This window comes from Urtica dioica, chromosome 8 (assembly GCF_054948205.1).
Source record: "Urtica dioica subsp. dioica isolate 48M chromosome 8, U.dioica_male_clone48M_v1_H2, whole genome shotgun sequence".
Lineage (NCBI taxonomy): Eukaryota > Viridiplantae > Streptophyta > Magnoliopsida > Rosales > Urticaceae > Urtica > Urtica dioica.
This window is the reverse complement of record NC_142763.1, coordinates 14,187,607-14,212,391: the sequence shown is the minus strand read 5'-3', so window position 1 is coordinate 14,212,391 and position 24,785 is coordinate 14,187,607. Positions and strand designations below refer to the sequence as shown.

The window sequence follows — 24,785 nt, the reverse complement described above, 5'->3', positions numbered from 1 at the left end:
CCTAGGAGGCCGTGCGGGACCTCAACTCGCGATCATCGGCCCTAATAGCCTCTTCCGAACAAGGCGGGACTAAACCCAGCCAGGTCGAGGACGAGTGATGGTTAACCGCATAGCGCGCTAGATTATGCGCAGCGACATTACAAAGGCGAGAAATATGCATAATGCGAAAAACCTCAAGCTCCCTCACCTCTCTGAGGATGCGGTGCAAGATCGTCCCAAGCTCTGTCGCAGGCGTCACGCCGTCATCGATCATCCTCACCACCCCCAAGCAGTCAGACTGGATCTCCGCTCTCCTGCCGCCGACACTGCGAACTAGCTCTATGCCCTGGAGGACAGCATACGCTTCCGCGAGCTGGGGGGAGAACCCCCTAGCCAGGAAAAGCGTCTGCGAGGCGATCACCTCTCCGGTGTGGTTTCGGACAATACAACCGACACCGAAGCCTCCACGGTCGCGAGCGAGAGCCGCGTCGACGTTAATCGAGAGGGTCCCGTCACTAGGGGGGGTCCATCTGGGGGTCGAAGTCACCCTCGTGCTCGTCGGAGTCTCCCCAACCGTGGCCGCTCTGTACTCCTCGAGGAAGCTCACCGTCCACTGGACTAGCTGTGGCTGGCTCCAAGCTGCTCTCCCGGCCAAGACATTGTTCCTGTGGTTCCAAAGTTCCCAAATAATAGTAATGAAAAGCTCATGGAAACGAACCTCAAGGGTCTCCGTTGCTCTGAGGATAGCGTCGAAAGCATCGCCGTCTCTGAAAGGCGGAAGAACGTGACCGAAGCCCACCTCTTTCCAGACTCTCCTGCTCCACCTGCAACCCCAAAAAGAGTGGAAAACAGTCTCTCTCGCCTCCTGACAGACAGGGCAGCTGTCGTCAGAGGTGATCCTCTTCTTGGCTAAGACTGCTCTGACCGGGATTTGGCCTAAACAGACTCGCCAACAGAAGAGTTTCACCTTAGGAGGAACTCTCAGCTGCCAGATCTTCGTCCACCATTTCTCCATAACCGTCGGGTCTGAAGAGCTGGCGACCGGAGTACTGGCTCTCTCCATCGCGACCCGGAAACCACTCTTAACGGAGTACTCTCCGTTCTCAGTGAAATGCCAGCGACGCACGTCAGGAATGCCCTCACCCCCACACGGAATGCTCAGGATCGCCGCAGCGTCCTCCTCCCCGAACATCGCTGTGATAAGATCAACGTCCCAGCTACCGTCGAGTCTCATAAGCTCGGCTACCCGCATATCGGGGGGTATCCAAGGGGGGTCATTCCAGGTGGCCGGTCTGTCCCTCGGGACCCAACTGTCGCCCATGACCAACACAGATTCCCCGTCCCCGATCCTCCATCTCGAACCGGACTGAATGATCTCGCGTCCCCAAAGGAGACTGCGCCATATGGAAGAGCTACACGAACCAGGGAGAGCCGTCATAATATCACCGTCAGGGAAGTAGCTCTGTCTATAGACTCGTCCTACCAGACTATCCGGTCTCCTGAGAAGCCTCCAGACAGTCTTAGCCAGAAGGGCCTGGTTGGACTTCTCCAGATCTCTGAAGCCCATCCCGCTCGCTGACTTGTGTCGCGTGAGGACCTCCCACTTACACCAGTGGATCTTCTTCGTCGCCGTTCCACCCCCCCACCAGAATCTGGCGATCGCCGAGTGGATGTCTCTAATCAAACGCAGCGGGATCTTGTGGCACGAGGCCACGTAACTGGGGATCGACTGAAGGACGGACTTGATGAGGACCTCTCTGCCAGACTGCGAGAGGGAGAGGCCATTCCAACTCTTAATCTTAGCCCAAACGCGGTCTCTAACAAACCCAAAAAGCTCCGCCTTCTTCCGACCAGAGAACGCGGGAAGACCCAGGTAACGCTTATGGCAGTCCGTCTTCCTAACACCTAGGATCTGAGCCAGAACCTCACCCTCCTCGTCGCTAACCTCCGTCCCAAAACAAACATCGGACTTTTGAAAGTTCACCATCTGGCCAGAGGCCTCAGAGTAAGTCCGTAAAATGTCTGTAACCCTCCCACACTCGTCAGGTGTCGCTCGGCAAAAAACCAAGCTATCATCCGCGAAGAGAAGGTGAGACACATGAAGATCCCGGAACCGGACTCCAGAGATCGCTCCAGAATCCTCGCTCCCTCGAAAGAGGCTCGAGAGACCCTCAGAGCAGAAGAGGAAAAGGAAAGGAGAGAGAGGGTCCCCCTGGCGGAGGCCTCTGAAGGGAGTCACACTGCCCCGGATGGAGCCGTTGATGTTGAAAGTGAAACTGACTGAGGTAACGCATCTCATGATAAGGTGCACCCACCGCGTGCTATAACCCAGTCTCAGCATCATCGACTCCAGATAGACCCACTCAACCCTGTCGAAAGCCTTCGCCATGTCAAGCTTGAGAGACGCACACTTTCCATTTCCGAAGCGTTTCCGCTTCATCGTGTGGAGAGCCTCGAAACCAACCATGACATTCTCGAAGATCAGTCTACCACCAACGAAAGCGCTCTGGGACTCAGAAATAGCATCGTGCATAGTAATCTTAAGACGGTTGACCAAGCACTTGGCCACTATCTTGTAGATCACATTGCACAGGCTAATTGGTCTGAAATCGCTGACACGTCTCGGGTCTTCTACTTTGGGGATGAGGGTGACCACCGTGTCATTAATGGTGGCCACCTCGTCCCCATCATTAAGAATCCCAAGGCAAGTCTTCAAGACCGAGTCGCCTACTATGTCCCAATATCTCTGGTAGAAGATCGCGGGAAGGCCATCACTTCCCGGGGCCTTGATCGCATCCATCGAGAAAAGCGCCTTTTTCACCTCCCCTGGTTCGAAAGGGCGCTCCAACTCGGCGTTCAAAGCTGCCGAAATCCTAGGCTGAACACCCGCAGAAACTAGCTCAATTCTCTGCAAAGAAGGCCTCGCTGAAGAGAAAATGTCACCAAAGTAACCAGAGACCAGCCTCTCAATCTCAGTGTCTCCACTATGCCAAACACCGTGCTCGTCCTCCAGTCCTCTGATAGTGTTCCTCTTCCTCCTAGCAGAAGCCTTGCGGTGAAAAAGCTTCGTATTCTTATCTCCGCACCGCATCCAGGACACTCTGCTCCTCTGCCTCCAGTAAAGCTCCTCTTTCTGAACTAAGGCGTCAAGCTGTCTCTCCTCCCGTCTGAAGAACTCCATGCAGAAGTCCGGGCCCGAACGCCCCGCAAGCTCAACGATCTTTTTCTGCTTCTCAATCCTGGCTCTGATCTCTCTGTTCTTCTCTCCGCCCCAGCGAGAGAGGCTCTGTCTGCACTGACTGATCGCATCCGCTAAGCACGGACTACGATCCCCACTCTGGCCCGTCCCCCAAGCTCTACGGATCCGCTCGTCACACTCAGGCTCACCAATCCAAGACTCCTCAAAGAAGAAACGTCTAGGCCTCATGCTCCTCCGGCGATCTCTGGGACCCGCAGTAAGCAGAAGAAGAGGTCTATGGTCCGAACTCCAGAAACTCAAGTGCCGAACCAAGGCCGAGGGGAAGAGATCGCTCCACTCGTGACTCGCAAGGCATCTATCCAGTCGCTCCTCGACACCTCCTCTGCGCCAGGTGAAAGGGTCTCCCTCGAACCCTAAGTCATGGATGTCGCAATCCAAAATCATCTCTCTGAAAGCTGATAACTGGCCGGGACCTCTGTCTCTACCGCCTCTAATCTCTGTGTTGGAGGCGACTTCGTTCATGTCACCTCCAACAAGCCAAGGGCCCGTGAAAGAGCTCCGAAGGCGACGAAGGAGCTCCCAAGAGTGCTTCCTCTGGGAGCTCACAGGATCCCCGTAGATCCCCACAAATCTCCAACTCTCCCCTAACTCGCTAACCAGATCTCCCTCAATGTGATATCTCGAAAACGTCCCAAGTAGGAATCTCACAGGCTCTTTCCAAAGTAACATCAAGCCTCCACCCCTACCAAGACAATCCACCGTCATGCAACCATCAAAACCCAACAGCACTCTCACCCTTTCAGCCCCCTCTCGCCTAAGTCTAGTCTCCGAAAGAAAAATAAAATCGGGATTGTGATCTCTAACGTGGGCAAGGAGGGCTGATCTCGTCCCGGGGTTACCCAACCCCTGGACGTTCCAGATAACGCCTATCATCGCGTTCGGCGGCCCTCACTCTCGATGGGCGCCGCTCTCTCATCAGAAACTACTAAGGTCGAATCTAGAGGGCTAGAAACCTCCAAAGTACGAGAACCAGAAAATAAGTCTCCTCTCCCTAGGTCATGTGTGGCTGAAAGTAAGTCTCTAACCGCCAAACCAGGCACCTCAGAAAAACAATCCGCTAAAACCAGATCCCTAGCCCCATGCCCCTCAACAAAATCCCCACGAAAACTCAAATTAGGATAGGGAGAAGAGAGACTTACCTGAGCTTTCGGGGGCGGGCGCATCGTCTTCTCCGGCCCGTTTTTTCCTGCGTCGCTGGCTTCTTTTCCTGCGTCGCTGGCTTCGAAAAGACGCGCCATTCTTTTCACATTGCCGACTCGGAGTCGCTCGCTAGACTTCCTTTTCCCTGAAGCTCCTTCGCCGGATCCCAGCCTCCCCAGCCTCGCGCCGGTACCTGATCCTCCTTCGCCGGAGCCCAGCGTCCCCAGCCTCGTGCCAGTGCCCAGGATCCCTCCATCGCCTACCTCTGGCCCCCTGGTAGCACCACCTTCGATAATGAGGGTCCCCTGGCCCAAGGAAATTGGCTGAAAAGAAATTGGCCCATTTTTGGTGAAGGCCTCATCAGAAGAAAGCCCAACACCCGCAAGAGCCCGGCCCACGTCAGCAGGAAGAGGGATGGCCCGGCCCACGTCAGCAGGAAGAGGGATAGGGCGCGTGGGTCCCGCCGTAGGAGAAGTCTCTCTCATCTGCAACACTTCTTCCTTTTTATCCTCGTGCCCCACGCCACCAAACCCCTTACCCTTTCCCTTTCTTCCTCTTTTTTTATTCTGAACAACTGCAGCAAAACCTACACCCCCCATTTCCGGATATCTGCTCTCCTCAGAAACCGGGGTGGTACAGCTCGGGTTTAGCCTGGAAGGGTAAGGCGCGCCATGCTCCAACGGTCTGATTCCAGGGCTCTCGGCCGTGGGATCACTCGCCGCCGTACCATCGTTATTCCCCAGTAAAACCGACTCCCCGTGGTGCGCCTTCGATCTCGCCGGCTGGGTCATCGGCGCCGGAGGCGTCTTCTCGGTAGACCGGCCACTTCTTCGTCGGGGAGTGATGGTTCCTTTTCCCTTCGTCGGAGCCTTCGTCGGAGCCTCTCTAGACGCCGAAACCTGCTCCTCAGTCGGAGTCGGGCCATCGCCCATCGTGGAGGACGAGGCCTTGGCGCAGTCGGTTTTCCCCGATCTATTTCCATCTCCGCCGTACAGGGGGTCTCCGGCACCGTCGCATCTCCAGGTCTCATGGTCCCGATCGTCGAATCACACGGCTCAGCCTCAGCTTCTCTAGGCGCTGGCGAGAAATCCTTTGGCGGCGGTGTCGCGCCCGCTGGCCTTTCCCCATCGGGTTCATTCTCCGCCTGCGTCGACCGATTCTTCGCCGCCCGACGAGTACCGGCTGGACCATCCTCCGCGGTGTTCGTTCTTGCTGCCGTGGACTCCCAGGAAGCCGTCGGGGAGCCCGGGTCGGGCCCGGCCCAACCTTCCTGCCTATTGTTCTGGGCGCCGTTAAATCTCCAGACGACTCGGTTGTTCTTCTGTGGGGGCTCACCGCGAAGCCATCCCCCGAACCGAGCCTTCCCATCGTTGCTCTGCTCCTCCTCACTAGCCGGGCATTCGGTGTCGGTGTGACCGAGCCGGCCACAAACAAAACAGAAGTCGGCGAGTTTCTCGTATCGGAACCCGACCCAAGTCTTCCTGTCATCGGCACCAAGTTTGATAAATAGGCCTTTCATCAAGGGCTTCCCGATGTCGATGGCGGCGCGAACACGAATGAAGTCCCCGTAAACCCGCCCGTCCCTAGTCTTATCGACCCTGGAGACCCGACCAACTCTCCCCCCAATCATCTCGCCCATTCGCGCCGATCGATATTTGACGGGGATACCGTGGAGCTGGACCCAAAACTCAACGAAGCGGAATTCGTCTCCTTTCTCCTCCTCGATCATAGGGTCGCTCAGGACCAGGAGCGACTTATCAAAAGACCATGGCCCTGCGTCCCACACTCGCTGTTTATCCGCCACCTTCTCGAACATGAAGCAGAGAACACCTTCCCCGTGGTTGGAAATCTCGAGCCTCCCATTCGGTCTCCATATCCTGGCCATGACAGCCTTGAGCGCCCCACTGTTAAAGCCTCTTTTCCTTAGCAGCCGTCCTAAAAGACAGCGAGAAAGGTCCACAGCCGTACTAGCGAGATCATCGTCAACGAACGTCATAACCTCACCTTCCTCATCCTCTTCGATTCCCATTTCCGACCATTTATCGCACAGATCTTCCATTCTCAGGCGAGGATGAGAAGACCGGCAACAGACTCAGACTAACCTGCACGAGAGGAAGCTGAGAGATAAACTACCCCGGTGGCACTTACCTAATTATATTTAAAGTAGAAAATGTTTGGATTTGACCAAACAAGCTGTTAGTAATACAGCGATATGGTGTGGGAGATTTGGATAGATATTCTGGTGAGCTTTATGGCCTAATTGTGTGTAGCTTTATATAAATCAGAGGGTCTTTTCTACTAACCCTAGCTCTAGTTTATTAGTCGCTCAATATGGTCTGATGAAATTTTCATTACAGTACCAAAAAAAATTATGTAGCACATAATATGCGACTCTTTAAATCTGCTCTACAATTGCTAAAAATAACATAAATATATCGTATATATACAATTTTTATAATATATTTTTATATTGACTAGAATTTTACTTATTTTCTTTTGACTGGAATCGTACCTCTTGTTAATTGGCTGGATATAACTGTTTAGAAATAAAAAGATTTTATGTATACTTTAAATATTTATATTCAAAGTATGTTAAAACCTAGATTAAGTATTTATAATCGATCTAGTGTTATACAATTTCTTACAATAACAAAATCAAAGCTGCATATTAGTACATTGGATTCCAAGCCTAATTTTATATTAAATTAAGTAATTACAAATAACATGTGTGCTTCTATGAAGATCAATTTAACTTGCTTCCTCCCTCAAAAAAAAAAAAAAAAAATTTAACTTGCTTCCAATGGCTTTTCCACTTATGGTTTTAGCACGTCTGAACTTATATCAATGGAATTATCACATTTTTTATTGCAATTTACACGCTCAAAAAATGTGTAAATTGCGATAAAAAATGTTATCACTCAATCGAGACAAGGTACAATATGCTAGAATCGTAGGATATATAAATGTTATTTTTAGGATTTGTACAATTATTTTTAGGATTTGTACAATAGATATGAAGGATCACTTATGAGTTACATTATGTTACAGCCATAAGTAAAAATAATAATAATAGTAGTTATTATTATTATAATTAAATATTGTCAAAGTAATAAAAAAAAAAAGGTAACGTGTGTGTGTGTTACGCATTATTTGGTAACGGTAAACATATATCAAATATTATCGAAATCATAATTTATTAATCTAAAAAATATAAGATACGATTATATAATGGAAAGAGCATTGGTAAGATAGTCGGGGATTTTTTTTTATTATTATTTGGTAGGTTTTATAGCGATGTAAGACCCTAATAATTAATTTTTCGGGGAGCGTTGAATATATTTCTAGTTAAATAATTTGTAAGTGTAGAATTCCGGGGATTAGGAGTTGACGTGTTGGTCAAGCTTCCTTGTTTTTAGGAGTTGTTAGCCGAGTTAGCTTAGGAAATAAGTTACAACCGGATCCTAGTTTATAGCTGATAAGGTTGTTGTTAGTTCAGCTATTTTTACTCTTCTAATTCATGTATTTAAGCACAAGTAATTAATGAGAATGATCATCGAGTTTCCCTCACAAACACTAGCCCTTTCTTCAGGGTATCAGAGCAGTGTTAAACCTCGATCCAGAAATGACTAAATACGGTCAATCACACGCCCTAGCATCATCATCTGAAACCCCTTCCATAGCCGATCAAAATCCTCACACCATCACTAGCCATAAGCTCAATGGCCAAAACTACCTTCAATGGTCCCAGTCAGTCCAAATGTTCATCTGTGGTCGCAGACGATTACCTCACCAGAGAAGCCAAAGCTCCAAAGGCAGATGATCCAAAATTCAAAATTTGGAAGGCTGAGAATAACATGGTCATGTCATGGCTAGTAAACTCTATGATGCCAGAGATCGGTGAGAATTTCCTACTCTACTCCACTGCATCTGAAATTTGGGAGGCTGTACGTGTCACATTTTCAGATTCAGAAAACACATCAGAGCTGTTTGAGACAGAAAATCTCCTTCATGATGCAAAGCAAGGAGATGCCTCAGTCACTCAATACTTCAGCACACTAACAAGACTATGGCAGAGAATTGATGTCTATGATCAACACAAGTGGAGCTGCCCTGGAGACTCCCTTCTCTATGCTAAAATCTTGGAAACTAAACGTGTGTTCAAGCTCTTATCAGGTCTCAACAAGGAACTAGACGAGGTCAGAGGGAAAATCTTGAGTATCAAGCCACTGCCAACCATCAGAGAAGCATTCTCAATGGTCAGACATGAAGAGAGCCGGAGAAAGCTTATGATGACTTCACTGCTCACCTCAGCCTCGACAAGCCCTCATGATAGCTCGGCCTTGGTAGCACATGAAGAATCCCAAGCCTTTGCTGTCAAGACACCCTACAACAAAACAAAGAAGGGAAGACCCTACTGTGATCACTGCAAGAAGCCGGGACACACACGTGAGACGTGCTGGGAGATCCATGGGAAGCCAGCAAACTGGAAGCCATCAAGATACTTAAAGGACCCGGAGACACAAGCCAATTCAGCATCCTCAAGCCCCATCAGTCCTGAGCAACTTGAGATGCTCACATGCCTCATCAGAAAAGCCAGCCAACAAGGTGACTCGCCTACAACTGGTCTGATGGCTCAAACAGGTACAATAGTTGAGGCCATTCAAGCCTTAACAGCATACCATGTGACTACTAATCTCTCAATTGTGTGGATCATGGACTCTGTGGCATCAGATCACATGTCTAGCAATGTCCACCTATTCTCCAATTATACTCCATGTAATGAGAATTTGTATGTCACAATAGCCGATGGATCAAAGGCTTTGGTAGCTGGGATTGGTTCAGTAAAAATCACCAATCAACTCACATTGAGTTCTGTTTTACATGTACCTAAGTTACACTGCAATTTACTATCTGTGTATAAGGTAAATAAGGACTCATGTTGCCTAACTATCTTTGATGATGTGTCTTGTGAAATTCAGGAAAAGAAATCCGGGATGACGATTGGCAGTGCTGAAATGTGTGGTGGACTCTACCTCATCAAGACAAGCACTGAAACCAGCAAGATTGCCTCAGCTTCAATCCTAAAAAATGAGTCAGCTTTCTCTCAAGCAGATAGAAACATTATGTTGCATCACTATCGCTTAGGCCACCCTAATTTCATGTACCTCAAGAAAATGTTTCCCAAATTATTCATCAATAAAGATACAAATTTGTTTCAGTGTGATGTGTGTCAATTATCAAAGCATACTCGTAGTACCTATATCCCTAAGCAATATGTTCCATCAAAACCTTTTTTCTGTTATACATAGTGACATTTGGGGTCCCTCAAGAGTGAAAAATCTAAATGGTGCTAGGTGGTTTCTAACCCTCATTGATGATCACACTAGAATAAGTTGGGTATACCTTATGAAAGACAAATCTGAGGCTAGCTCAATCATCATCTAGTTTCACAAGATGATCAAAAACCAGTTCACCACAGACATTCAAATCATACATTCAGATAATGCCAAAGATTATTTCAATGCACAACTCAACACTTACTGTCAGTCTCAAGGCATCATTCACCTTAGCTCATGTGTCCAAACACCTCAACAAAATGGCATTGCTGAGAGAAAAAACAAACACCTATTAGAAGTAGCTAGGTCCCTTATGTTTACCTCACATGTACCAAAAAACCTCTGGGGAGAAGCCATTCTAACTGCCACATACCTCATCAATAGGATGCCCTCAAGAGTCCTAGGATTCAAATCACCATGTGAGAAACTGAGAGAATCCTTTCCAACAACTAGGCTCATATCCACTATCTCACCTAAGGTCTTTGGATGCTCTGTCTTTGTACACACATATGATCACAGCAAATTGGACCCTAGGTCCATCAAATGTATCTTTATTGGCTATTCTTCCACTCAAAAGGGATATAAATGCTACTCACCTCAAAACAAGAAAACCTATATCTCCTATGATGTCACCTTCCACGAAACCTCACCATACTATGACTCATCTGAAAGACTCATAGAAACCCTAAGCACACCACTACAACACACTCAGTCCATGCCTACTACCATAAACATCATAGACACCATACCAGATCCACAACAAGAGCCTCACCTAACAGATGAATCCCACCAAGATCAAATACCACAAGAGACACACACACACTCCAGCACTCCCATGAGACATCACCTGATGGATCCTTAATCAACATCACAGATGAATCAGATCAAGGTAACATTAGTCCTGAAAGACCTGCAAATAGTACTATTGACAGTGAAACAGGTCTTGATCTTCCTATTGCCTTGAGAAAGCCATCAAGAGCATGTGGTCCATACCAGATAGAAGACTTCATCTACTATGGGAATCTCTCCACCAAGTATCAAGCATTCCTGACTCAACTGGATCAAGTCACCACACCAGATACAATTGAAGAAGCAATGTCAATCCCTGAATGGAGAAAAGATGCAATGGAGGAGATAGAAGCCCTAGAGAAAAACAAGACCTGGAGCATTGAGGAACTACCAAGAGGAAAGAGAACAGTGGGGTGTCGATGGCTGTTCACAGTTAAATACAAGTCAGATGGCTCAATTGAAAGGTACAAAGCTCGACTTGTAGCCAAGGGATATACTCAGTCCTATGGAATTGACTACCAAGAGACATTTGCTCATGTTGCTAAACTAAATACAATCAGGATCATTATGTCCATTGCATCAAACTTGGATTGGCCATTGTATCAGTTAGACGTCAAAAATGCCTTTCTGAATGGCACTCTAGAGGAAGAGGTCTTTATGGACTTGCCCCCGAGATTTGAAGGTGATCATGAAAGCAAGGTCTGTCACCTCCACAAGTCCATCTATGGCCTCAAACAGAGTCCACGAGCCTGGTTTGGACGCTTCACAAGAGTCCTCAAGAGCTGCCAGTTCAGACAAAGCCATGCAGACCACACCTTGTTCTCCAAGCATTCAGCTCAGGGAAAATGTACCATCCTCAGTGTTTATGTGGATGATATAATTCTCACAGGTGATGATGAAGAAGAGATCATGAAGGTCAAACAGGTTCTGGCTACTGAGTTTGAAGTCAAAGACCTCGGAGAGTTGAGATATTTCCTAGGCATGGAAGTAGCAAGGTCCAAGATTGGAATATCAGTGTCCCAGAGGAAGTACACACTGGATCTACTCAAAGACACAGGAATGCTGGGGTGCAAACCTGTTGATACTCCAATGGATTCAACTGTGAAGCTACTAAAGAGCAGCACTGAGAATAGAGTGGACAATGGTCAATACCAAAGACTTGTTGGGAAACTTATCTATCTGGCTCACACAAGACCAGATATAAGTTTCTCAGTAAGCCTGGTGAGCTGCTTCATGAATGACCCCTCAGAGATTCACATGGAAGCTGTAATGAGAATCCTCAGATATCTCAAGGCTACACCAGGAATGGGATTGATGTTCAAGAAACAAGCAAGCCGTGAGATCCAAGTCTTCAGCGATGCAGATTGGGCAGGCTCAAAGACTGACTCGAGATCCACCTCAGGCATGTGCTCATTTGTCTGGGGAAACCTGGTTACTTGGAGGAGCAAGAAGCAGTCAGTTGTATCCAGAAGTAGTGCTGAGTCTGAGCTGAGATCTTTAGCTCATGGAGTGTGTGAAGGAATCTGGCTAAAGAAGCTGCTCGAGGACTTGAAGATCAAGATAGATGGTCCAGTGAAGATATTGTGTGACAACAAGTCAGCAATAAGTATGGCTAAAGACCCTGTCCAACATGACAAGACAAAACATGTTGAAATTGATCGCCATTTTCTGAGTGAGAAGATTGAAGAGAAGGTGATCTCCATGCTATATGTAAGTTCTGCAGATCAAGCTGCTGACATATTTACCAAGCCATTGCCACGTCAACTCTTCACCAACAATTGTTCCAACCTCGCCTTAATTGACATCCACCAGCGAGCTTGAGGGGGAGTGTAGAATTCCGGGGATTAGGAGTTGACGTGTTGGTCAAGCTTCCTTGTTTTTAGGAGTTGTTAGCAGAGTTAGCTTATGAAATAAGTTACAACCGGATCCTAGTTTATAGCTGATAAGGTTGTTGTTAGTTCAACTATTTTTACTCTTCTAATTCATGTATTTAAGCACAAGTAATTAATGAGAATGATCATCGAGTTTCCCTCACAAACACTAGCCCTTTCTTCAGTAAGTATTTTAAAGAGTTTTACAGTTTCTAGCTAATTTGTTTACAAATGTCAAACGTATCAATATGATAATTTTTAAAGTCTCGGACTGTTATATAGCTAGCTTCCATTATTGTGTTTTTCTTCAGGAGAAGACAGTGACAGATCAGAACAACATGCTTGAAAAACAGGTTTAATGTTTTGAAAAACAAGTATAATTATTAATATGATCATATAATGTATCAACATGCTTGTTAACCGGTATTTTAATTTATGTATCTCAGATTACAAATTAGATTTTTTAACTGTGGTAAAAACATATACTATATAGACAATCAAAATTAAAGGTAACACTTAAATGTAGAAAGAGAGACTGATGGAGGAAATTTTGTACTGAAAGTTTATAATTTTGTGGTATTATGTATACTATAATAAAAAAAAAACTATTCTTTTGGATTAATTAACAATAGATCAAGGAAAAGGAGAAAAACGTTGAGCAGATGCAATGGGAGACACAAACCTATGTGACAAATTCCTCCTTTATGATTCCTCCGACTCCAATTAATTCCTGCTTGAATATGGGGTAAGTAAATATATATATATATATATATATATATATATATATACGCACACACATATCATCCTTACCCTGAAATATCTTATATAAGTTGCTCTAGCTAAAATTCCAAATAACTTGTAATTATATCAAACTTGTCAAATGGCGTATCATTTGTATATTTAGAAATGTATGGTAATAATTGAATATATAACTAGTCACCTAAGAGTTGTTGGCCAGTGCTAATGTTATGCCTTAGTAAAAAAAATGTTGGCGTTAAGTTCAAGTCCCTAGAAAGTAACCATTTCGCAGTTGTCAAGTTTACCAAAGGTTGTGAGGCATGAACGAGACCTATATGGCTAAACTAAACCCTATTTTTAAAGTATATATTACAGCTAGTCAAAGACAATTTTTTGTTGAATAATATTAATGATATTCAGTAGTATATAATCAGGTAATAAGATATTGTATTGTAGACAAAATGACAACACTTTGGCATCTGCCTATTACTCTTTTCGAAACTTGACAATTTACCCTATACATGGTAATAGTATATAGCACTTACACTTTTATTGTTTTTATAAATGCACTAGGGAAAACTTCATAACGTTTATTTAAATACTGTAATTATTATTTATTGCTCATTTACTAACTACATAATTCCAAGTTATATGATAATAATATTTTTATAAAATTTATTATTTTTTTTTATTTTTAAATCTATGTCAGACCTTTTGGAGGGGCTATATCATTATTTTTAATGATACTATTACTATTATTACAATTTGTTGCAGCCGAATGTACAATAGCAACGACGAAACCCCAGAGGCTGAAAGGAGAAGTGATCTAGACCTAATCCTCGAACCACTCTATTCGTGCCACCTTGGATGCTTTGCAGGTTCAAATATGTAATATAAAAATCTAAGAGTTTCTGTTCAAGTATATATATACATATATATATATATATATATATATATATATATATATATATATATATCGCTGAGTGTGATTTTTTTGGTTTTGTTTTTGGGAAAATGTTGGAGTCCTATATTGGCCTGCCATTCTTCTATGTCTAGTTAATGTAATAAAACTAAGTAAAGAACCATTATGTGCCATGTGATGATGACATGAGAGATACATTAAAAGAACTCATGCTATGAAATTATGAGTTTCGTAACTTTTTTTTATTTGTTATATGGTCAAGAATAGCATGAATGTAATGTTATTTGTTTTTTTTTTCTTTCTTGTTTATTCAATCATAGATACGCATTATTATAAGGTAAATATATTTTAAAATTTGATCTTCAAAAAACCATGTCAATGTAGTTTAGAATTTAGGCAGGCCCGCCCAGTAGAGATGAAAGAATAATTTTCAATAATGAATATATAGATATTCCTGGGCTAGGTTTAGTTAGTGTGTGTGTGTGTGTGTGTGTGTGTGTGTGTGTGTGTGTGTGTGTGTGTGTGTGTGTGTGTGTGTGTGTGTGTGTGTGTGTGTGTGTGTGTGTGTGTGTGTGTGTGTGTGTGTGTGTGTGTGTGTGTGTGTGTGTGTGTGTGTGTGTGTGTGTGTGTGTGTGTGTGTGTGTGTGTGTGTGTGTGTGTGTGTGTGTGTGTGTGTGTGTGTGTGTGTGTGTGTGTGTGTGTGTGTGTGTGTGTGTGTGTGTGTGTGTGTGTGTGTGTGTGTGTGTGTGTGTGTGTGTGTGTGTGTGTGTGTGTGTGTGTGTGTGTGTGTGTGTGTGTGTGTGTGTGTGTGTGTGTGTGTGTGTGTGTGTGTGTGTGTGTGTGTGTGTGTGTGTGTGTGTGTGTGTGTGTGTGTGTGTGTGTGTGTGTGTGTGTGTGTGTGTGTGTGTGTGTGTGTGTGTGTGTGTGTGTGTGTGTGTGTGTGTGTGTGTGTGTGTGTGTGTGTGTGTGTGTGTGTGTGTGTGTGTGTGTGTGTGTGTGTGTGTGTGTGTGTGTGTGTGTGTGTGTGTGTGTGTGTGTGTGTGTGTGTGTTGAAAACTTGTATGCTGTATGTTGACCTGTAAAATTAGTACAACAATATCTCACGAAAATACACAGACTCCGAGTACGAGGACTCCGAGTACATAGATGATTTAGGTAAGACTTTCTCTTTATACAGACGAATCTAATACAAGAGAGCAGTGTTTTCTAGAGGTTCAAAGTGAAAGAAAGTAAGTAAAAAAACTCTGTGTTTAGTTCTGTGCCGCAGCCTCTATTTATACTCATCTGGTGTAGCCTCGTGGTCGTGTCTCTGACGGTTATTCTGGGGAACGTGGGGTGATCAATCCCACGTTCTGGACGGTTTTGGGTAACTGCATCTTCCCTCTCGCTGAGGTGGACGATTATTACTCTTCGTATGGTTCCTGAACCGTCAAGGTGTGCGTTTTAGAGTTTGAAACATGTTTTCTTTTGGTTTTGACTAGTCTTTGACCCACGTTCTTCTCTTCTCTCCGAAGTTCTGATCGGTGGGTTTCGTTCTTGACTTATGAACGATTCGTTCCTTTTCAATGGATGGCCCTTGGGTTTACTTAACCTGAGCTCGGTGCTGGATTCTTCTCGCTGCTCGGGAGTCCGACTATCCTGCTCGGTGTCTAACTAATTTATCCCGTAACAGCCGCCCTCCAGTTTTTTAGTATTATTAGCAAAAATGATAAGGAACTATTTCGGTTTAATTGATGACCGTGTTCATCTTTGCTTATTTATCTTGGGACGATCCGAGTAGAATTCTATATTTTTTTCTTTTTTGCAGGACATCGTACGACGTCGTTTGTCTTTGGCATTGCCTAATCGTCGCGTCTTTTTGCTTCGACGGTCAGATGTGTTTGGCTTCTTGGACAAGCTTAATCCTTGCCATTCGTGTGGTCTTTATATAAGGCATTTTCTCAACATTTGACTTCATTCTGCTTTTTGTCTCGAATTTTCGCTCTCGGTGCGTTCTCGGCGTGGTCTGCCTACTCGGATTGCACTCCCAGTTTTCTCGTCTTTTGTTCGGATCTCCCGACTTTCAGACTCGTGGGTAAGGTTTCTTTATTGTTAGTCCGATTTATCTCTTTTTGTTTTGAGATCGTTACTCGGTGATCTACATTTTACTTCTCGTATTCGGACCCTCCGGACTTTCGGGATCATAGTTTCTCAACTTCCTTAGGGCTATGGGAGGACTTGCGCGTCCTGATCTGAGTTTTGACCCTCGCGTCGTTCGACGATCGGAGCCTGATCCCGATAGCGTTATCTTGTCGGATGGGTCCACGTTTCCTTTCCTCAGGAGTCGCGTTTGGTATCATGTCCCAGAGATCGGATGGGACCGCCCCGTAATGGCTTTTGATGAATCATGCGTTTATCCTAGTCCGGAGTCCGAGGGGGTTGATAACGAGAAAAAAGTTTTTGATTCGTCTTCCCTGTCGTGTAGGGATACCATGGTTTTGGAGATATCGTCTTCGTCCGCTTCTTCGAGGGGGAGCGAGTCGGAATCTCGTGATACGACGAGCCTTTCTCTTTCGCAAGACCGAGGAGAGGGCTATTCTCAATGCACTCCGGGTCCGAGTGGGAGGACATTTGGGGTCGATCTCCCAGAGGAAGAGGATGAGGCCTTGGTTTTTGAACGGAAAGAGGGCCAGTTTTCGGCCAAGGTTTGGACTTCTCGGGTTACCGAGAAATATATACAAGAGCTGAGGGAGGAATTTGAGAGAGCAGAGGGAATTATCATCTCGGCACCTTTGGAACATGAGAGGGCCGATCAGCCTCCTGCCGGGAAGATAGCGTTCAATAAAGCTATTTTGAACGTGATCGGAGGGTTATCGATGCATCCTCTCATTTCCCAATTCGTTTCTGACCTGGGTTGTTCTCCTACCCAGCTCGTCCCCAACGTGTATAAGATTTTTTTTGGGATGGCCGTGCTATGGGCGAAAGTTTATGATCGCCCCGTCACTTTACAAGACTTTTCGCAATATTACTCGTTTAAGTCGGCTCCAGGGCAACATGGTTACTATTATGCTCGGGCCAATGATGACCAGTCTAAGGTGATCACTCGCCTTCCGACCAGCCAGAAAAATTGGAAGGACTATTTCTTTTGGGTTGAAGGGAATGCCTCTTATGAAAGGTGCCCCATAAGAGCTTCGTTCTCGGAACTGGGTGTGACTCTGGTTCAGAATTCTTATTTGATAAACTGGGCCAGGTTTTTGTTCTGGTTTCTTCATATGTTTTATGTTTGGTTCCAGGTTCCCTTCCACAGTATCCCGAGGACGAGCGACCACTCCACTCAGAGATCTTTGATATTTCGGAGGCTAATCGGTCGACGTTTGTGTTGTCGGACCCAGACTTACTCGAGGAATACTATTATTATCCCTACTCGAGTGAGCATTTTATTCGTCTCTTATCAAGTCGCATATGTTCAAATTTTCCTCGTTCTTACTTTTTGTTTCTTAACAGAGATTGCACAGATGGCGAAGAAGAGACCCGCTCCCGAACAGGTTCCTCCTAACCCGAAACGTACTAAGGCTTCCAAGGCTTCGGCTGCTAGTAAGCGGGCGACCGCGTCTGCTTCAAAAGTTTCGGAACTTCCGAGTTCTTCTCCGGTGAAAAGCCTGACCGAACCTTCTTCTGCATCCGACCACCTGAATCCGATCGTTACCTTCCTTCGCGAGCATCTTCCTGCCGAGAAGGTCCAAGCGGTTCTCGGGTATGAGCCTTTAGAGAGGCTTAACCAGGTCACCGACTCCGCGGTTTCGATACGTTTTTACTCACCTAGTCGGTATCTCTTTTCTTTCCTTGACAAATTTTGTAACTGACCTTTTCTTTACCACAAGTTTTCGTTGGTGTGGTCGGCCTTGTCGGATTACTAGGCTCGGAGCTCACATCTTTGAGACAACGGAACGATCGTTTTCTCAAGGAGAGGGATGCGGCCAGGGACGAAACGGTGAAGACCCGATCGGAGCTTACGGAGCTCACGGAAAAATTCCACGCAGATCTTGAGGCTGCTCGTTTAGCAGCGGTTGAAGAGTACAAGGCTTCCGAGGATTATCGCAACATGCGCGATGACCTTTATACCGCTGGGATAAACGAGGCCGTTCGGATCCTTGGCCCGATGAATCCTACTCTGGATACTACGGATCTCGATGAGGATTCGGAATCAAGAGCTAGTGATGACGCGGATGGAGGCGACCAGGAGTAGATTTTTATTTTTTTGCATTCTAATTTCTGTTAACCCGCTTGGGTTTTGAACAATTGATCCGTGGTCGGATCTTTTATTATGTAATTTTTGTTAACCCGCTCGGGTTTTGAACAATTGATTCGTGGTCGGATCTTTAATTATGTATTTTTTGTTAACCCGCTCGGGTTTTGAACAATTAATCATTGGTCGGATCTATAATTCATGTTAATTTATCTGTGTTTCTGACTTTGGCGAAAAAGAGTAAAAAGTATTTCTGAATTTTGGCAAAATAAAGTATAACTAAGTATATTTCCTTTAAGTTTTCTAAACAACTGTTTGCTAATTACCCTGCCGCCCAGTTTATTTTGTCAAGAATGATAAAAATTATGTGATCAGACACCGAGCATAGAAACAAAAGATAATTGATTTCTGAAAATCGAAAGTACGTGCGACCAAACCGCTTTTTGAAATTGTAAAAACAACACTTGCGACCAAGCCGCTTTTTGAAATTGTAAGTACAATATATGCGACCAAGCCGCTTTTTGAATGTTTGAAAGAGGAAATACTTAAACGTAGAATCGGCGAAGGTGCTAAGAATTCCAGGGGTTTTTCTCTATATACTTTAAAATACAACCAACTTTTACATATTTTTTTTCATTGTCTAAACTCCAAATAAGCTAAGGAAAGGAAAGAATCGACACGAGCCGAATCCAAACAACAAAAGAACAATCAACAAAGCAAAACGAATAACATGTAAAATAAACTAGAGGTGCTTGACAGAAGTGTACAAGAGAGCACGGTAGGCAAGTAGAATCACGATAAACGCTTGACAGAATGACGAGAGTGAGCACGGTATCGTGTAGAATCACGATTCATTGCTGGACAGAAGCTGCATAAAACAAAGAAAAAATTACGTACACAAAATCAGCAAGTGGCGATCGGAACCAATAATCAGCACATAGTGTAGATGGTTGTGCAATAACACTGACCGTTGGATTTTTATCCTCTACACCATTTTTTTCCTAGAAGAAATTAAATAACATAAAATGAAGAGAAAATAAAAAATAAAAAACTGGGAAAAACCAAAGCAAGATACAACCTAAATCGTACTAGATCAGTCTTGAGAGAGAAAGGTCAGAGAAAGATAACTAAAATCCAAAATTTAAGGCGATACAACGATTAATCCTCCCCCACGACTCCTCAAAAGAATAATCTGAGCATAAAAAATACAGTTGGTCTAACCCTAAGGGGTTGGTCTAGTGGTAAGGGAGATTCTTGAATCCTCGTCTGTCCCTGGAACGCAACAATAGGAACCACTGGGGTAGTCTCCCGGTGAATAATGCCAGGGCCTCGTTGATTATAGTAGGGTTTAACTCGGACACCATGGTTATAAAAAATAAAAAAAAAATACAGCTGTTTTGTTAAACCCAAATCCCCCAGCAAGAATAAGGAAATTCATCCTCTACGCCAATTGACTTAATTCGCTGCTAACCTCCTCTTTCAAAGATTGCAGTATCAGGCCAACACAGAATTGAACCATAAGATTCAACACAAAGTCAAATTTCAATTTTGAGCACAGTTCAAAAGAAGTCATACCAAATTTGGTTTTTCAACTAAATATTTTGTATCAGAGAATCACAAACCCAGGACAATATCGTGTCCAATGTTTTCATAAAAAAATAAAAAATAAAAAAAAAAAAAAAAAAAAAAGAGTGGTGAAGGCCAGTTGACAACAAAACACAAAATTCGCGGCCGTAATAACTACATCGCTAATGGCAAAAAAAGAAAATTGACCTGAAAAACGTGGAAATTGCGAGCCTTGACGAGGATACGCGCGATACTCGCTAGCGCCGGCGCTGGTGAGGCATAGGGAGAGGGAGAGTGAAGGTCATTGACTTGATGATGATGAGGTTGATGATTTGTTGCGCTAATTTCCTCCGATGCCACCGAATTATACCTAATTAAACAGGTTTCAAAAATTCAGAAGCACATTACATAAAATTTAAACGCACAACTAAGTGATTTGATAAACATAAAATGATTACCCTATTTGCGAAGAAGGGTTTGTGTCAAGAGGCTGGAACATCAAGCCTTGAGAGTGAGCGTGGTGAGAGCCGAACGACATGCCTTGCTGATGATCATTCTGGTGACTCATTTCCCATGATTGTCGGAAGTTCATATTCCTAGCGCCGATCTCGTCCAGCTGATAATCATAAACTTATGTTACGTTGCATAATTTTCTTTTCAATTGAGATATCTAAACAAGCTGGCATGTTGTAAAGACATTTAGCTTTAAGGTTTGTTTGGTACCCGTGAGAAAAAAAAAAATGAGAATTTATTGGATTTTTCTTGTGGTGTTTGGATTAGGAAAAAATATAGAGTAAAATAAATATTTGAGATAAAACTGAAAAGAAAATGTATAAGTACACTCGATATTTCAATTTTCGTAGACAACGAGAGGAATATAAAAATCCAAGAAAAACCACACAAGTGAAGGCTACACTACACGTCTCTATGTTCTCACTATCTTCTTTCTCTCTTCAAAGTTCAAACACAATAGATAATTTTGATTTTTCCTCCTAGTCTCCTTCAAATTTAATTTTCTTCAAATAAGGAACTTTTGGGCCGGGATCATTTTTTTATTAATATATTTTACTTTATTATATAGACGGTACCTTCATTGATAAGGCTCTGTTGGCTTCTATTAACGTATGTTCCTGCATTTGATCAGTTATACGACAATCAAATATGTCAAATATACAAAGGAGTTTAAATGCTCAGTATAATATATATATATATATATATATATATATATATATATATATATATATATATATATATATAGGTACTGAAAAAGATAAAGGGTTATGTCAATGTAAAAGCATACTCTGCTCTGTAGATCACTACGCTGGTCAAGCATAAATTGGGTCTGCAAAATGGATTAAAATATATTTGATTTATTAAATATTCTAAACTTTGATCTAATATATTTGCAAAAACCATCAAATGTAATCAAAATATAAAACAAAGCGCTCACACACATACAAACATATATGTATATAAAAAAATAAAAAAATAAAAAAAAACCTAAACAGGACATAGAAAAACCATCAAATAATGCATGCATGCACATCTGCAAATACAAAGCGCTACCTCAAACACGTTTACAAGTCTAAACAGTATAAAACAAATAAACGCATAAATATAATAAAAATATAAAAAATGCATGCATGTACACATACATATACTGTGTGTGTGTGTATATATATATACAGTTTAGTTGGTTACCCTGGTTGACCTAACTTGCTTGAGAGAGGTCTCAAGTTGACGCTCAATCTGTTCAAGTTCCTTTGTATTTAGAGGACCCAAGTCTTCCCCAAGGAGGTTTCTACAGTGACGCCACATATGTCAAGAAAACTCAGATATACATGAATCGGCGACAAAATTGCCCAAAAAAAAATTAAATCAATAATCAAATATTCTTACAGACTGCTGCATAATTTATTAACGTAATATATATTTATATAAATAATTACCTCTGAGTTCGTTGATGGGACTCAAATCTACCTTTCAGTTTCAAGTATTCCCTGTAGCTACTCTGCTATACAGTACATACATCACGTCAAGAAACGACCCTATATCTAATAATATATACATTTAATATATTAATGTGTATATATATATATATCATTTGCAAGAAGAACAATATATATTTTAAAAAATGACCTCGAGTTCTTTGCCAGGTCGACTGACTTCCACAGCGCCATAACTGCACTTTTGGTACCGTTCCAGGGTTTTGAGCATGCTATACACATACATACAAACACCAAATATATTATACCACATTTCAAGTCTTATATATGCAAATTACTTCAAAGTAATGTCTCCAGTTCTTATGATATTTAAAGTCTGTAACTTGCTTCAAAAACCATGTTTTAATTGTATTAATTTATGTATAGCTGTTTTAGCCAAGGCTCAGTCAGTATAATAATGATATAAAAAACTCAATATTTTCTATATTTTACAATTAAACTGTGTTTGAGCTAAAGCATAAAGCGAGAACGTGACTGACGAACAACGGAAAGATTTCATCAGAAGTGACAAGACGGGATTCAGAAGAGTGTGAGATCTAATGAAAACTTGCTGTAATTAATGGTAATATTAAGCTATGGACCGTAAGTCTAAAATTAGACACTACAGTGAATAACAATATCTTAAAGTGTAAATAATAAGTACAGGTCAAATGTCAATCATGATGCAAGGCCTTCAGTTTTTGTTCACAGGTTCATTGATCTTTTTAGGTATCCGAGAGAGTCTTCTCTGCGTATTACAATTGCATGTGCAAAGATAAATACTAATTTAAATTTTTTTAAACCAAGAAGTTATAATGGAGTAAAGATAATCTTTCCAGTCAAAATAGATACTACGGAATACAGCTTTGTGTACATATACAAGTGCCTGTTTTATGTGACTATGTAAAACATATAGATATATATATATATATATATATATATATATATATATATGTATCATAAACTATATATCTTAAATAAAATAATTAATTATTAACATTTTTATCCAACAATATAGTTAAAATAAAATTATAAAGGGCCTGGTTATTCTACTCAAAATCAAGCTGGAGAAATATTATCTATCAAAATCCAGAATCTCGAGGTTAAGGGAAAATTTCAAGATGGGTGTATATTTATATAGACAAAAAAGAAACACTCACTTTTCCACAGATCTATTGCTAAAGTGATGATCCCAAAACGAAACATAAGGTCACCAAAAACACAGGAAAAAAGCTAGTTTGTTTATTATAAGATCTAATCAAAACATATATACACAAACATGAACTATTAATTATTATTAAAAAAAAGCCTTAAATTAAAAGCGATATAAATTTCATATATTCCACACACACATACACAAAACAAAAAAAAAACAAAAAAAAAAAGAGTTAAAGGAGTGTTTTAAAATGTTAGATAAATTCAGATCAAAAAAATTACGGCAATAAAAATACATACAAAAAATTCCATTAAATTTCAAATATTCCACAAATAAAAAGCTAGTTCAAGGAGTGTGTTGAAATGTAAAACAAGGTGAGATCAAGCAACAGATTAGAGCAATATATATAAATCTAACTAGATCTCGGAGGTACAATGTCTATATATGCTAAAAAGAATAGTTTTCCGACGCACATATAGATATGTATATATATATATATATATATATGCGTGTGTGTGTGTGTAGAGGATGTATATAGTATATTTACCTATTGCTGCTACAAAACTCGTAGAGCTTTCCACGGTTAAAGAAGACGATGAGAGCAACCTCGGCTTCGCAGAGAACAGAAAGCTCATAGGCTTTCTTGAGAAGACCATTCCTTCTCTTCGCAAACGTCACTTGTCTGTTTATCTTGTTCTCTATTCTCTTCAGCTCTACTCTTCCTCTTCCCATTTTCTTTCTTTTTTTTTTTTGAAAACATTCCCATTTTCTTTCTTTAAATCTATTTAATTCTAACTTCTCTTTTCGTCTATGTTTTCTCACCAAATCTCCGATCCACAAGTTTTCTCTTTCATTCTTATTCTATATATCACATAATAATAAAACATTAATTTCTCGATCAAACCAAAGGAATTAGTACTAAAACTATCATTTGTTGCTCTCTCCTTTGAGTTTTGGGTTACCTCGTGAGTCTTCTTCTCTGCTTCAGAACCAAACTTGTATCCAAATCCGTGAATAGCAATACAAAGTTGGATTCGAAGTTGAAACCCTAGCTCAGAGAGAGAGAGAGAGAGATAATTGGTTTGGTTGGTTCTGATGTGTTTGGCTTTATTATTGGATTCTTTTTCTCTCTTCTCTTCATCTCATAATTTTTTTAACCTTACATTTATTTATTTGCAATATGGGGTTCGGTCTATGCGATGTTCTTGCTAGTTTCATGTAAACCCTCTTTCCTTATAGTAACCTTCTTGTCACCCTTTTAACGTCAAAGAAAAAAGTACTAAGACCACGCGTGTTAACAGCGCGTGCTTTACCGCGCGAGATATTTTTATGGTCATTTCGCCAACTGGTCCCACGTGTTCATTTATTATTGGACTTCCCTTTCGCTGGGTCAAGGTAATTCGTTGCCGTGACCACTATGCCCTTGCGAAGATGAATTGCCTAACCGTGCAAAACTTTGGTAGCGGAATTCGGTTTTAATGTTTTCAGATTTATGATTTAATCTATTGTGAGCTACTGTACTTGTTTTTTCTATTACATACATATATGATGTAATTACAGTACAGTTTTATGGGAAAAAGGTCAGAAAAAAGTGGGATTGAATCAAATATTTCACCAAGACGAAAAAAATAAAATAAAAAGTAAGAATTATAAACTACCAGGGACTGCATCATAAATTTATAGATTATGATGTTATGCATATCTTAAAACAAAAATGATATGTGTCTATATTTTGAACATATCATAACCTAAATAAGCTTGAGATGAAAGAGTATATTCCAAATGAAGGTGTAACGACAAGTCAAACTTGTTTGCATAC

General features: G+C 42.3%; 1 protein-coding gene across 1 annotated transcript; it reads right to left on the bottom strand.

The window, feature by feature from the left end:
- Window positions 1-19,103: 19,103 nt before the first annotated feature.
- On the bottom strand, window positions 19,104-23,698 carry LOC149388388 (agamous-like MADS-box protein MADS2). Its single transcript, XM_089622412.1, has 9 exons — window positions 23,514-23,698; window positions 21,965-22,043; window positions 21,775-21,836; window positions 21,527-21,626; window positions 21,126-21,167; window positions 20,914-20,955; window positions 20,284-20,441; window positions 20,033-20,195; window positions 19,104-19,127 (listed from the first exon to the last, which is right to left on the bottom strand). Exons 1-9 carry the CDS (start codon window positions 23,696-23,698, stop codon window positions 19,104-19,106), a joined length of 855 nt encoding a protein of 284 aa, XP_089478538.1.
- Between the last annotated feature and the right edge of the window lie 1,087 nt (window positions 23,699-24,785).